The sequence below is a fragment of the Arvicola amphibius genome, chromosome 4 (assembly GCF_903992535.2).
Source record: "Arvicola amphibius chromosome 4, mArvAmp1.2, whole genome shotgun sequence".
Classification (NCBI taxonomy): domain Eukaryota; kingdom Metazoa; phylum Chordata; class Mammalia; order Rodentia; family Cricetidae; genus Arvicola; species Arvicola amphibius.
This window is the reverse complement of record NC_052050.1, coordinates 93430360-93445046: the sequence shown is the minus strand read 5'-3', so window position 1 is coordinate 93445046 and position 14687 is coordinate 93430360. Positions and strand designations below refer to the sequence as shown.

Here is a 14687-nt window from a genome sequence, read left to right as displayed (position 1 = left end):
GGATCCCTGGGGCTCCCTGGCTAGCCAGCCTAGACTACTTGGCAAGTTCCAGGTCGATGAGAGGCTCTATCTCAATCAAGGTGGATGTTTTTATCTAAGCAATGATACCAGACGTTGGCTTCCACATGTGTGTGATGCCACACATACACACAGCACACATACACACATATGCACATACACACACACATATCCCTACAAGTACATGTACTTACACAAACTCATACCTACATACGCCTATACACAAAGACAACCAGCAAAACCCATACGCCAAACTGGCCTGACCATGCCCATGACCCTGTGGCTGGCTGCAACCCTGCCCCTGGCTCTTGTCTCCAAGTCTTCCTGGAGAAGAGAGGTGGAGGAAGAGGCGGGAACAAGGTCTTTAAAGGATCTGGGAGGGTTCCTGGCATTTCAGGGTGTGACTATTCACCAACAGAAAGCCATTCATGGCCAGGTTGAGGATGTTTCTACTTCTGCTGCTGGCCCTGCCACCACAGCCCTCCTCCTCACTGCCATGGCCAGACACCGCACAGGGCACCATGGCAGGCCTAATCCTGACTGCGCTCGAGAAAGCCACCTCGTTCCTGGAGGACAGGCTGCCTAATATCAATCTGGACGGTGCAGTGGGATTCCAAGTGTTGGAAGGTATGTGAGCTTTGCTCCCAGATGGACTCTAGGAAAGCCAGTTCCCCTAGGACCTGAGACCCCAAGGCCTCCTCCTGGATAAGGTGAAGACCCAGGGCTCTTCCTGAGAGTGTAGTTCTCAGCCAGCTCTTATCAGACTTTGCAGAATAAGGACTTAAAGGCAATATGAGAAAATATTTGGCAATTATAGGCTCAGAAGGAAAAGATTCCTTTGGCAGCCCTTCCTGACAGGCTGGGAACAGTAAGGAAATGTCACTCCCCTTGCCTCAGGGTGGCTGGAGACAAAACAGGAACTCTCCTCCAGATCAAGCCCCTACCTGGTTTCCTCCCCTTCTGCCAAAGGCAGCTAAAGGTCCTGAGAAAACAGTCAAGTGTTTGTTAGCTTTGGGAGGCATACGATCTGGAAGGAGTGGGCTGGAACCTGGCCAAGACACTATGGTGTGCATGCATACAAGTACACATGCGGGTCACAGTGAGGTCCTGCCCAAAGTGACAAAGGTTCCATGCCTGGTGTCTGCCTAGGCTTGGGCAGTGGACATCTCCGGAGAGTCCCATCCCCTCCAGGCTGAGATTAGGTGAGACAGACGTACACAGCAGCGCCAAATTCCTCTAGAAAAGAAGCATGAGGTAGATGTGGTGATCTGTGCTTGCAATCCTAGTGCTCGGGAGGCAGAGTCAGGTGGATCTTCATGAGTTCTAGGACAGCCAGGGCTACGTAGAGAGACCCTGTCTCAAAATAAATCCAATAAAGAAACAAGGGATGAAAAGGGAGGAAGAGGAGGAGGAGGAAGATGAGGAGGAGAGAGAGAGAGAGAGAGAGAGAGAGAGAGAGAGAGAGAGAGAGAGAGAGAGAGAGAGAGATTTTTCTCTGGCTGGCTGTCTTTCCTGTTAGGCATATAAGCAGGCACAGTGCCGACCTCCCTCCACCTGTATTTTTAGGTACCTGTGAAGACATCTTAAATGGTAGATGAGCAGACATTGGCCATAAGAACAAATCCATGTCTCCAGATGCCTCCACCAGTCTAGACTCCTCCTTGCTTATCCCTCACAGGTTGCACTTGCCGAGTCAATACGGAAAACTAAACTTCATTACGTACTTTCTTTGTACAACAGAAAATGCTGTCTCCAGGCATTAGCTCACTTAATCCCTAAAACATCCTCCAAGAAGTAACAATTTCTGATGATGAATGAAGAGAGATTAAGTGACTTTTTCTGGCCAGTTGTTGAAAAAGCATAGAGAATCAAGATTTGAACCCAAGCCCAATTCTAGAATTCAAGTTGAGCTGTACCCACAGGCCAGATACGCTTTACAGGAGCCTTGTTTCCGCTCAGGTCCATGACTATAGCCTTGGGTGTTTTCCCTGCACAGGTGTGGTCTGATGTTAGATGACTTCTCATCTCCCCTTCTAGAGCAACTCCAAGGAGTCCAGAAAAAATGGGCTTCCGACACCCTGCTGCTGCCTCTCAGCCTGCGCGCTGGACAGTTGGCCAACACGCTGTCTGTTCTGCTCCAAAAGTCCATCTTCTACCTCAAGAAGAGTGACCCCACATACCTAAGAGGTAAGAGAGGGGTGGGCCTATTGCATCAGAGGTAGCATCCTTTGAAATACCTAGGTATGGGCATCTCCTGAGCGAGGCTGGGTCAGGACAGTCCACACCAGTCATCAGGAAGCCACAGGGGACCCAGCCACTTCCTGGCTTTAATCCAGATTTCCCATCCTAGGCCAGAGAGGCAGATCTAAAGTGGCCTGTCTCTTTGCACAGAGAACCTTAGTGACTAACGTTCTGTATTTTGAATCAAAAAATAATAATAATAAGTTCATCACCTTGACCCCTTTAAGGATCCCACAGAGCAGTGGTTCTCAACCTTCCTAATGCTGCGACCCTTTAATACAATTCCTCATGTTGTGGTGACCCCCAACCATAAAACTATGTTCATTGTTACTTCATAACTGTAATCTGCTACTGTTATGAATCACAATGTAAATATCTGTGCTTTTCAGTGATCTTAGTGACCCCTATAAAAGGGGATTGAGACCCACAGGTTGAGGACCACTGCCACAGAAGCTCCTGTCCTATAAGCCTCATTCATCTGTCTCTTGTAGACAGACTCTTCTTTCCCACCTGCAGTTCTCAAATAACTGGCATGGAGACTCAATATTTATTATAACTGTTCAACCAACAGCACAGGCTTATAACTAACTAGCTCTTGCAACCTAAACTAACCCATTTCTATTAATCTATGTATTGCCATGTCGCTCGTGGCTTTACTTGTCCTCCAGTATGTCTTTCTCCCTCTGCATCTTCTGGCAACTCCTCTGACTCCTCCCTTCTTCCCAGAATTCTCCTAGTCTGGCTCTTCTGCCCAAACTCTCCTGCTCAGCTATAAACCAGTCAGATCTTTATTAATTAATGAGAATAATATATATTTACAGTGCATAAATACTGTTCCACAGCAGTTCCTGGTGGGGATGGGGACACCAGTGCTTGCTGTGTGGCGCTTTCCCTGGGAAGACATGAATGTCTGCTCACTCAAGATAGGAAATGATGACGGACCAAAACGGTGTTAGTGAACCAGTGAGTTTATTGGGATTACAAGTAGGAGTATGGGTAAGGGGGAACTCACAGGAGTATAGAGGACTCACAGACAGCTTCATCATTGAAAGCCCATCCCAGCATGGATGCTGACTTACACAAGCCTGGAACTGTTACCATCTAGAGACCTAGATCAGGTTCATTTTCTCTGCTAACTAAAGAGTTAAAAGGCAGGAAAACTCTGGAACACAGCAGGTAGCAGCTAGAAAAATCTTAGACAGCACAATCAACAGAGTGAACAGGTATGCACACAGCAAGGCACAGGTGGCTCCCTTGCAAGGCAGGGAGACCCCCTGGAGGACTGGGAGTCTTAAGGGTCCTTGGTGACCTGGAATGAGTCCCCTTCCCTTAATTTAGGATTGGTCAATTTAGATAAAGAAAGGGAAGCTGAGAGGCCCATAGCTTCACATAAGCATCCTAGTCCAGCCTTGAGCATATCTGACCAGACTGGACCAGGCATCAAGGGGGAGGCTCTACTGGCAGTAAAAAAAAAAAACACCAGACCTTTGTCTCAGGTCAGAGGAATGAGGAAGAAGCTGTCACTTCAAATATCCATCTGTGGATCTTTCCCTGTGCCTGTCAGAGCTGTCTAATTCCTGGTTCCTCAGAACCAACGAGCTCTCCACATGATTTGTAGTCACCTTAACAGGTCACAACCTCTTGCAGGCTGCTTGGATGTTTTTAGCCTCCCCACAGTCCTGCTACACAGACAAAACTGTGTAGCAGAGACCAGGCCTTTAACACTCCATCCAGCCATGCTGGAAGCCCCTGGCTGGGCGATGATTTCCTAAGAACGCCACTGGACACCCCGCCCAAGAGGTCCGGGACTTCCTACCACCACTTCACATTTCCATGGGATGCTGTGGATTTAGGCAAAGCCTGTCCATAAATCCTTGCTATTGATTAGGGGAACCATGCATTCCCTGATAAGTGAGAGGCTTTCTGCATCTGGTAAATTTCAGTGCCATAGCAGCCTCCCTTTAGATGTTTCTAAACTTGTTTATGTGTGTGTCTCACCTGCATGTGTCTGAGTACCAAGTGCATGCCTGGTGTTTGCGGGCTGCGTATTTAGGCAAATCCTTTTCCCTAGTGATTAGGAAAAATGTTCCAGTTTTGCTGTTTTAGGAAAGGGGACCAAGGGCTGGGGGCGTAGCTCAGTTGGTAGTATGCTTGCCTAACACGGACAAAGTCCCGAGTTCCCTCTCAGCACTGTGTAAATCAGCTGTGGTGATACAAGCCCATCATCCCAGGACCTGTTGAGGTGGGGGTAAGAAGACTGGGGACTCAAGGTTCTCCTCAGCTGTGCAGTAAGTCTGAGCCAGCCTGAGCTACCCTCAGCTGTGCAGTAAGTCTGAGCCAGCCTGAGCTATCCTCAGCTGTTCATAAGTCTGAAGCCAGCCTGAGCTACCCTCAGCTGTGCAGTAAGTCTGAGCCAGCCTGAGCTACCCTCAGCTGTGCAGTAAGTCTGAGCCAGCCTGAGCTACCCTCAGCTGCGCAGTAAGTCTGAGCCAGCCTGAGCTATCCTCAGCTGTTCATAAGTCTGAAGCCAGCTTGAGCTACCCTCAGCTGCGCAGTAAGTCTGAGCCAGCCTGAGCTATCCTCAGCTGTTCATAAGTCTGAAGCCAGCCTGAGCTACCCTCAGCTGTGCAATAAGTCTGAGCCAGCCTGAGCTACCCTCAGCTGTGCAATAAGTCTGAGCCAGCCTGAGCTACCCTCAGCTGTGCAGTAAGTCTGAGCCAGCCTGAGCTACCCTCAGCTGTGCAATAAGTCTGAGCCAGCCTGAGCTATCCTCAACTGTTCATAAGTCTGAAGCCAGCCTGAGCTACCCTCAGCTGTGTGTAAGTCTGAGCCAGCCTGAGCTACGTGCAAGCTGATAGAAGAAAGGCAAACTGGTGTGATTCAAATGTTCAACTAGGCAAGGCTCAGGCTCTGCCACCTCTTGTGGGCTTAGGTCCCAGGAGGGTGTTCTGCCAGTTTTGTGTCAATCTGACAAAAGCTGGAGCCATTTATTTGGGAGGAGGAACTCAACACCAAGAAATGTCTCCATAATACGGCAGCACACGCCTTTAATCCCAGCACTGGAGAGGCAGAGGCCAGCCCATCTCTGTGAGTTCGGGGACAACCTGATCTACAGAGTGAGTTCCAGGACATCCAGGGCTGTTACACAGAGAAACCCTGTCTTGAAAAACCAAAATAAATAATAAATTTAAAAGATTTGCCTGGAGGAGAGTCTGTGGTTGGTGATTGATGGGTGTGGGAGGGCCCGTCTCACCGTGAGTGGTATCACTCTGGTCCTGGGTGTTCTAAGAAAGCAGGCTGAGCAAGCACTTCTCCCTGGCCTCTGTATAAAGTTTCCTGTCCTGACTCCCCTTAGTGGCAGGGTGGGACCTGAGAGGTATAAGGTGAAACAAACCCTTTCCTCCCCAAGTTGCTTTCGGTCACAGTGTTTTATCACGGCAGTGGATGCTCCACAGAGGGGCACCATCTTTCTGGGCTTGGAATAGTCATCAGCATTGTAGCGCTTGGTTCCTGACCATCACTCGGCGCACTTCCTTCCTCTCCTTCACTGCAGAGTTCCAACCAAGCATTCAGCCTGGGTTTTGGAAGCTGCCCCATGCCTGGACACGCACCAATGCCTCCCTGATCTACCCCTGGCTGGAGCCCGTGGATTCATTCTCAGAGGAAAGCAGCGATGCATGCCTGGTGCAACTGCTAGGAACAGGGTGGGTCCCGTCTCCCCAGTACCTAAAAGCCCCATCGTGTCCTCAAAGCCACAACCAGAGCTTTGAGTAAACGCAGGTGCCTGTGCTCAGGTATCAGCAGGCCTCTCCCGCCCTGCTCCAAGCAATCCAGACCTCACTTTCCCTGGACCACAGCGTTTGAACTCCTCCCCAAAGTGCCCCCCCCCCCGTGTCGCCGCCGCCCCACCCCACCCCTACCCCTGTCCGTCTCCACACAGGGCTAAGCTTCAATCCCCGCCAGGCCCTGCAGGGCCCCAGCACCTCCCGTCTGGCCTCTAGGGGCAGTACTGAGCACAGTCGTACTCCCCGCTTCTGTCCGCAGCTGGCAGGCTTGCGGGAAGGTCTAGGGCATTTAGTGCAGGGGGCAGAACAGGATGGAGGGGGCATTGTCTTCTTAGCCTCCTTCAGAGAAATGCCAAGCCACAGCTGACCCACAGAGGGGCTGCACTCTAGGCGGTGACCTCTATTGTTAGGGTATGAGTAAGTACGCTGAGCCCAGATCACACGCCCCAGTTTGCTGGGTTTGAATGGCCCTTTATTTAGGAGACTGATGGGAAAGATACTTGGAGACGCCAGGGAGTGATAGGAAGTCTCAGACACTGGTGGCTGTCCAAGCCCAGGACAGTTCCACAGTGCCTCCACTGAGCTAGCTCAAGACCAAGACACAGCCAGTCATGGTATCAGATCCCTGCAGTCCCAGCACGAAAGATGGCTGAGACAGGACTGAACTACAGGATGAGACCTTGTCTCAAAACAAAGTAAGACTTGGGACACCTGTGTTTTAATTGGTAACCCTGTGCCCAGCCCAGAACCCTCACCCTAACAATCACGGAGGGAAACACGGGGTGTGCAGACTCAGGGTAGGATGGGAGGGAGCACTGTCCTCATCAGCCTGGCTTGTCTTTCTGCAGGACAGACAGCAGCCAGCCTTGCAGGCTCTCCAGTTTCTGCAGAACCCTAATGACTAAGGCCGGCTGCTCAGACTACAGCCTGTCCCATCAGCTGCTCTTCTTCCTCTGGGCCAGAATGGTAAGTGCTGTGCAGAGAAAGCCAATTCTCAACTCGTTTTCCCCTCTCACAGCCTGGCGACGTCCTGAGAGGCTCCCTGGACCACGCTGTCTAGCAGCACTTGGTGCTGCCTTAGAGCGCCACCTAGTGTTTGTTCTCTTGTCAGGCACTACCACTACCTACCTACAGTGCCTACCCAAGCAAAGTCCCCTCTATGGGTAGTGTCCAACCTATGCACGCAGGGCAACACAAAACTGTAATCCCACTTCATACACTGTGAAGTCTTCTGAGATTCCTTTGCAACTCTACTGTGCAAATCAGCTCAGAAGGTCAAAAGGTTGCACACACCTGCATGGCCATCCCTTTCTGGAAAAGGACTTTGAGGCTCAGAAAGACTAATGAGTGAGCCACGGTCATTAGGCTCCTAATTGACCAAGCCAGAACATACGCTGGCTCCACTGACCTGCAAAGACGGGAGTGTGGCTAGGGAAGGAGGAGAGACCTTCTTCCAAACACAGCCCCTGCAAGACCAGCTCAGAGCTGCAGGCCCTCCCTGACTGAGCATGTATCTCCCACATACCCACTTCCTCATCTCCTGCTGTCTGTCTGTCCCCCAGCAAGGGTGCACCGAGGGGCTGTTCCGCCAGAGCCAGCACTACATAGACATCTTCTGTGCCAACATGATGGAACTGAACCGGAGAGCTGAAGCCGTCGGATATACCTACCGCACCCGAGACCTCTTCATGGAAAACAGTGAGCCTAGCCTCGTGGTAGAGGAGGGGGTTATTGACAAGGGGGCTGCATGCACACACTCCAGACTGCTGAGTTAATCAAGTAAGCACAGAAGGTACAGGCCTGGGGAGGTGGCTTAGTCAATAAAGGGCATGGTCTGCAGGCATGAGGACCTGCGTTTGATCCCCAGGACTGCTGTGGAAAAGCCAGCGATGGAGACAGGTGACACATGCTGATAATCCTAGAGCAGAGGAGGCAGGGGCAGGCAAATCCCTGGAGGTACTGAGGAGACAGACGGATCCCCCAGACTTGGTGACCACCCAGCTTTAGTGAATGGGCAAGTCCAAGAAACCAAGAGATCCTGTCTTGAAAAGCAAGATGGGGCTGGCTAGATGGCTCAGGGGAAAAAAAGGCACCCACCTTAAGCCGGAGGACATAAATTCAGTCCCCGAGATCCACACAGTGGAAGGAATCAGCTCCCACAGGTTGTCCTCTGACCTCTACATACATGCCACGCACACACATGCCCACACACAATAAGAAAATAAACAATAAGGCAGACAGCTCTTTAGAAATGCTGCTGTAGTTAACCTCTGACCTCCACATATGCTTGCACACATATTGCTTATTAGGGGCTTAAATGTAACCAATCATTGTGTGTCTGTCACAGTGACTACTCTTTGTCTACCACGTCTAATCTCCTGAGGGAGTTCTGGACAAACTGACCAACTGTCAAAAAGACACCCCCCCACACACACACACCAGGGTCTTGGAGATAAAGAAAAGGAGCCCTTGGGTGACTGCTTCTTTCTAAACGCCTCCACCAAGCCTGACTCTAGCAGCCCAGTGACAGGACTGGAAAGGCAGGACTCGGGCCTGGGGCCTCTGGGGGCCAAGACAGAACATCTGTCGAGGCCCTGTAATCCTAGAGCAGAGAAAGAGGCAGGCAGGTCCCTTAAGCACCCCCTTCTGTGGTAGCCCCAGGGACACAGGGTGGGTGGTGGAGACAGGCCTACAGAGGAACCTTGGTGTGTGTTTGCAGTCATGTTCTGCGGCATGGCCGGCTTCTCCGACTTCTACAAGCTGCGCTGGCTGGAAGCTATTCTCAGCTGGCAGAAGCCCCAGCTGGGATGCTTCGGGAAGCCTGGTGAGTTGTGTGTCTGCCCCGCCTGGGAGAAGGGTTGGTGGGGTTCCAGTTTGGGGTCACTCGAGAAACAAATGCATGGGCACTGAGCACTAACTGTGATTTAGAACACACACATGTGTGTGTGCACAGGCAAGCACACACATGGGTGAAGATGGGCTTGGCAGCCAGTCCTGTGAGGAAGCTTGGCCCGCTGCACGTGTGTTGATAAATTCATTCCTTCAGTGTTTCCTGAGCATCTGTGAATGCTCCAGACATTATCCAGGTGCTGCGGAAGTCAGAGCTGAAGGAATGAGGCAGAAACCCCTTCCACATACAGATATGGTCATGCCAAGTTCTGCCAAGAGCTGGGAAAGAACACTGGGGAAGGCTCTTTAGACAGAGTTAGCAGGGAAGACCACCCAGACCGGGTGACAGTTGAGAAGCCCGAGATGAGCCTCTTCCAACCGTGTGACACGTGACAGTCGGTTATCTTAAATTTTCCCATCTGAAAATAAATGAGCATAAGCATCACCACCTCCAGGAACTCCCAGATTGTGCCCACCACAGGACAGGTTCCGGGTAGTACCAGTATCTCCATGAGAAGCTTGGGGCCCTTAAAGCAGCAACTGCCCTTGAGATAAGAAGAACGCTAAGGCTCGGTGATGCGCGAAGGCGCGGTGATGCGCTAAGAAATGGTGATGCACTAAGGTGTTAGACACAGTGACGCGCTATGACGCGGTGACGCGGTGACGCGCTAAGGCGAAGTGACATGCCAAGGCAATGGTGGTGCAGCTCTGTCATCCTAGCCACTGAAGAGACTGAGGCTGGAAAATAAGAAGTCCAAGACCTGCCTGGCCTGAGCAATTCAGTGAGACCCTGCCTCAAAGTAACAGTGTGTGTGGGGGGGGGGGGAGGTGTGCTTCAAGTAGGCTTAGGATACAAAGACCTTTGCCACCAAGTATAATGAGCTAGTCCCACATGGTAGAAGAGAATTGACTCCCAGAAGCTGTCTTCTGACTTCTACACACATGTCATATGTCACCCTTTATTTTTTTGGTTTTTCAAGACAGGGTTTCTCTGTAGCTTTGGTTCCTGTCCTGGAACTAGCTCTTGTAGACCAGGCTGGCCTCGAACTCACAAAGATTCTCCTGCCTCTGCCTCCTAAGTGCTGGGATTAAAGGTGTGCCCAGCTAGTAATTTTATTTTCAACTTATCTGTATGTATATGAGTGTTTTTCTGCATACATGTCTGTGTACCATACATATCTGGTGTCCACAGAGGCCTGAAGAGAACTCGGGTCCTCTAGAGCTGTGGTTACAGAGGGTTGTGAGCTGCCATGTTGGTGCTGGGAATAAAACCTGGGTCCTCTGGGAGAGCAGGAAGTGCTCTTGACTGCTGAGCCATTTCTCCAGCCCCAATAATAATTTTAAAAAGGGCTAGGTGGCAGAGTGCAGGCACAGAGTGTGCAAGATTCCAGATTCAACCCAAATACCACAAAAATAAATAAACAAAATAATCAAGTAAAAGAAGGTTCAAAAACAGCTTACTCTTGGGAGGCTGAAGCAGGAGGATTGCTGTAAATTCTAGGCCTGCTTGGACTACGGAATGAGAACCTATCTCAAAACAACAACTTGGCCTGGTGGCTCACGCCTTTAATCCCAGCACTCGGGAGGCAGAGGCAGGTAGATCTCTGTGAGTTCAAGACCAGTCTGGTCTACAGATAGAGTACCAGGAGAGTCAGAGCTACATAGTGAGACATGCATCTCAACAACAACAACAAAAAATTACCATGGTTTATAAAATGAAGATTCCTAGGACACTTTAAGAGTGAGTGTCAGATAGGAGCCCCTCTAGAGGTTCTGATTTAGGGGGTGGAGCTTAAAGGACAAGCATGGCCCTGTGTCCTGCAGAAAGACACAGGAAGAAACCTCTAGGGCAGTGGTTCTCAATCTTTCTAATGCTGCGACCCTTTATTACAGTTCCTCATGTTGTGATGACCCAACCATAAAATCATTTCGTTGCTACTTCCTAAGTGTAATTTTGCTACTGTTACAAACCGTAATGTAAACATCCAATATGTAGGCTGATCCATAATTACCAAAGGGGTTGCGACCTAAGGGTTGATAACCCTGCTCTAAGTCCCTAAAGGGGTCAGGAGGGGAAGAGGCTTATTGAGTGGGAGTTATCCTGAGAGTTTTGCCTCTGGCTCTTCTCCAGATGCAGAGGGGGAGCTTCCGGAAGACAGGCCACATCGGCAGGGCGTTCTGAGAAGAGCACGAAGGCGGGAGAAACTGTTCACAGGTAACAAATACCCAGGGGTTCACTTTCCAATCACCCAGGCAATCAAAGCTCTTACCTGATTGGTGGCTGTCATTTCTCCCAGTACAAGGGGATAAGACCAAGGGTCTAGAGCATCGCACTGAGAGCTCCACTACTGAGCTTTCCCACGTCTGTTTGCTCCCATCTGACAGTTCGCCCTCAGTGGAAAAGGGCCTGAGCCTTACCTGCAGGGGGCATCTATGATGTGCAGGACACTAATATGCCTACACTGTGCCTGGCAGATCGGCTGGGGGAGACCCATAAAGTATTTCTGGTGAAGTGTGTTGAACAAAGAGCCAAGTTTGCTCCGAGCACTTATCTCCCCTCCACAGATGGCTGTTCTTGCCACAACACAGCCACCGCAGTCGCAGCCCTGGGTGGCTTTCTCTACATCCTGGCAGAATTCCACCCAGACAGTGGAGAGCCACATCCACCCGCACAGTCACCAGAGAGCAACTATCAAGATGGCACTCCCATACCTGAGAGCCAGAGGACTGGCATGTCTTCTTAGATCCTGCGGTCAGGGGTCACATGCTGAGGGGGCATCTGGGGAAAGTGAGCAGCTATAATCCCATCACAACATGTGGGTATTTAAAAGTCTTGAGAGTGGGGTCAGGAAAGGCAGGACTGGAGAACGGGGTGACCAGAGGTCAGCAGAATACACACAGCACAACTGCAGCTGAGTCTTCTGTCTTTTTGTATACAGATCAGATCGTTCATTTGCTTGTTTGTTGAGATGGGATCTCCCTGTGCATCCCTGGCTGGACTGCAACTCAGAGCCCTGCCTGCTTCTGCCTCCCAGGCGCTGAGATTAAAGGTGCCCATCCGGCTCTGTGTCAGATCTTGACATGTACTTCAGACAGGGCCACGATCCTCCTGCCTCCACTTCCAGAGAGCTAGGATCACAGGTGTGTGCCGCTAAACCCCGTTGGGAGTTGAGTCTGGGTTCTCAGTCCTCAGGACAGTCTCGGAGGACTGTGGGGTCTCTGTTTCAAGTCCCCACTCGGAGTCAGCTCAGATCCTGACTGGAGCCAGGGTCCTGCTCTGTTCTCTGCAACTGAGAGAACCTGAGTCTGGGTGACTTGCAGGCAATGGAGACTTGTTTGGCCTACCGTTCCGGAGTCTGGGAGATGCAGGGGCCCGTACGCTGCTTCATAGCATGGCAGAAGGGCAGAGAACATGCGTGAGACAGAGATGGGGAGAGACACTGGAGTAAGCCGGACCCGTGCCATGATAACAAACACTCCAGACAGCCTGGCATGAATCCTACCAGAACACCCAGAACCGAATCTCCTCCTAGCAGTCCCTGTCTTAGTTAGGGTTTTTATTGCTGTGAAGAGACACCATGGCCACAGCAACTCTTATAAAGAAAACATTTAATTGGGGTGGCTCGCTTACAGTTTCAGAGGCTCGGTCCATTAGCTTCAATGACGGGATCATGGCGGCGTGCAGGCAGATGTGGTACCGGGGCTGAGAGTGCTACATTTTCCAGGCAACAGGAAGACAAGTGAAAGTCACACTGAGGCAAGTTTGAGCAAAAGAGACTCAAAGCCTGTCCCCGCCGCCCCACTCCCCAGCCCCCCACCCTGCAGCCAGTGACGTACTTCCTTCAACAAGGCCACACCTCCTAATAGCGCCCACTCCTGACCATTTTCCTTTAAGCCTCCACTGTTCCACCTCACACTTTGTCATTTCGCTTTGGTTTGGGTGTTGTTGTTGGTAGTGGTGCTTTTCTAAAACAGCATCTGGCACCGTAGCCCATGTTAGCCTCAAACTCACAGCGCTCCTCCCGCCTCAGTCTCCCAAGTACTGGGGAGTACAGGTGTGTGCTACCATGCCTGGCCTGAGGTCCCACTTCTTAAAACTGCTGCAGTGGTGATGAAATGAGAGTGTGGTGGCTGGGTTGTGTTCCTGGGTGGAGTGCTCACCTAACGTGTGTGAAGCCTTGGGATCAATCCCCAGCACTGTACAAACCAGGTTTATGGTGTGTGCCTGCATACACAGATAAAATATTGATGTGAACACTGCATCTTTCCCGGAAGAGGAGGTGAGGCTGAGAACAGTCTGTGACCACTGAGAGGTGGCTCATGCTGATTTCTACATGCTGTGCAACGAACTCTGAAGTATTCTGAGGGCATGGCGGCCTGGGGGCATTGCATCCTCGGGGCATGGCGGCCTGGGGGCATGGTGGATGCAGCCACAGCACTGCACAAATGCAGTGCAGACTGCCCAGTGGTCAGCACTCTGGCTTTGTGCACAGGCTCCAGTGTTCTGTGACCCAGTTTCTCCTCCTGTAACATCAGGATGATGACATCACCTATCTCAGTATGATGTTCACAGCATGAAGATGATGCCAAAAACTGCCTGTCACACTAAGGGCCAAGCAAGCATTATCTGGGGTTATGAGGTTAGAACGTCACAGACTGAGGGGAGGGTCCGAACGCATCAGCAGGGGCAGCTGGCTTTCTGGAGCAGCTCCCTGTCTCGGTTCTTCCTTTCTTCTGGCTTAGGAAGGTATCTAAATGTTTTAGCATTTCAGAGAAGATCTTCCAGGACATTCTTAGGGTCCAGTACCATCTGTAGGGATGGCGGCACTGTAAACACTGCTTGCACCAGGTTCAAGAGCCGAAGACAAGCTCCCAACTCAGTCTTAATCCAGAGGGTGCTTTGACCCTACTGCCCTGCTTTGCCATGAGTGGAAAGGCTGCTGATATCCTTAGGTGACAGCTGAGCCACACCAGAGCCTGGGAATTAGCATGTCCCTTGTCTAGTCAGCCAAGCATGGTGGCACACACCTGAAATCCCAGGACTTGGGAGGTGGAGGAAAGAGGATCAGGAGCCTTAGGTCATTCTTGGCTACACACTGAGTTCAAGACCAGCCTGTAGTACTTGAGAGCATGTCTCACAAAGCCAAAAGGGAACAACCCAATTTCAATCCTTCCATTAAAAACAAAAAACAAAAAACAAAAAACAAAAACAAAAACAAAAACAAAACAAACAAAAAAACCAGATATGGATGGGGCTTGATGGTGCCTGTCTTTAGTCCTAGCACTTGGGAAGCAGAGAGGCAGGCTGATCGCTGAGTTCCAGGCTAGCCTATTAGCTAGATCGTGTCTCAAAAATAAACAGATGTAGGATCTACAAGATGACTTACCAGGTAAAGACACCTGCCTGAATTTGATCCCCAGGACCGTCCTACGGTAGAAAGAGAGAGCCCATTCCCTCAAACCATCATTTGATCTTCACACCTGTGCCTTGGTGTGCACACAAACCCACATGCCCCTACACACAGCTGGGGTGGTGCATATCTGCAATTCCAGCACTCCTACCTGGAGACAGGAGGCAGAGACAGAGACTCTCCTAAAAGTCCAGTGGCCAATTAGACTAGACAGCACAGGAGCAGAAATGAGAAAGGCCGTGCATCAACAAGAAAGAAGCTAGAAGCAGCTCCTGAAAGCTGCCCTTTAGCCCCCACACATCCGAGAGTGCACACACAGGCACATGCTAAAATAAAAATTTTA

General features: G+C 50.8%; 1 protein-coding gene across 1 annotated transcript; it reads left to right on the top strand.

The window, feature by feature from the left end:
- Nucleotides 1-446: 446 nt before the first annotated feature.
- C4H16orf89 (chromosome 4 C16orf89 homolog) lies at nucleotides 447-11677 on the top strand. Its single transcript, XM_038325473.1, has 8 exons — nucleotides 447-645; nucleotides 2056-2205; nucleotides 5813-5963; nucleotides 6893-7010; nucleotides 7607-7742; nucleotides 8764-8868; nucleotides 11065-11148; nucleotides 11499-11677. Exons 1-8 carry the CDS (start codon nucleotides 447-449, stop codon nucleotides 11675-11677), a joined length of 1122 nt encoding a protein of 373 aa, XP_038181401.1.
- The last annotated feature ends 3010 nt before the right edge of the window (nucleotides 11678-14687 follow it).

Bases quoted from the DNA above. Each gene is read 5' to 3' on its own strand.
- C4H16orf89 (XM_038325473.1), top strand. From the start codon at position 447: ATGGCCAGGTTGAGGATGTTTCTACTTCTGCTGCTGGCCCTGCCACCA. The intron at 646-2,055 runs GTATGTGAGCTT...CTCCCCTTCTAG, and splicing joins GGGATTCCAAGTGTTGGAAG to AGCAACTCCAAGGAGTCCAG. The intron at 11,149-11,498 runs GTAACAAATACC...TCCCCTCCACAG, and splicing joins GCGGGAGAAACTGTTCACAG to ATGGCTGTTCTTGCCACAAC.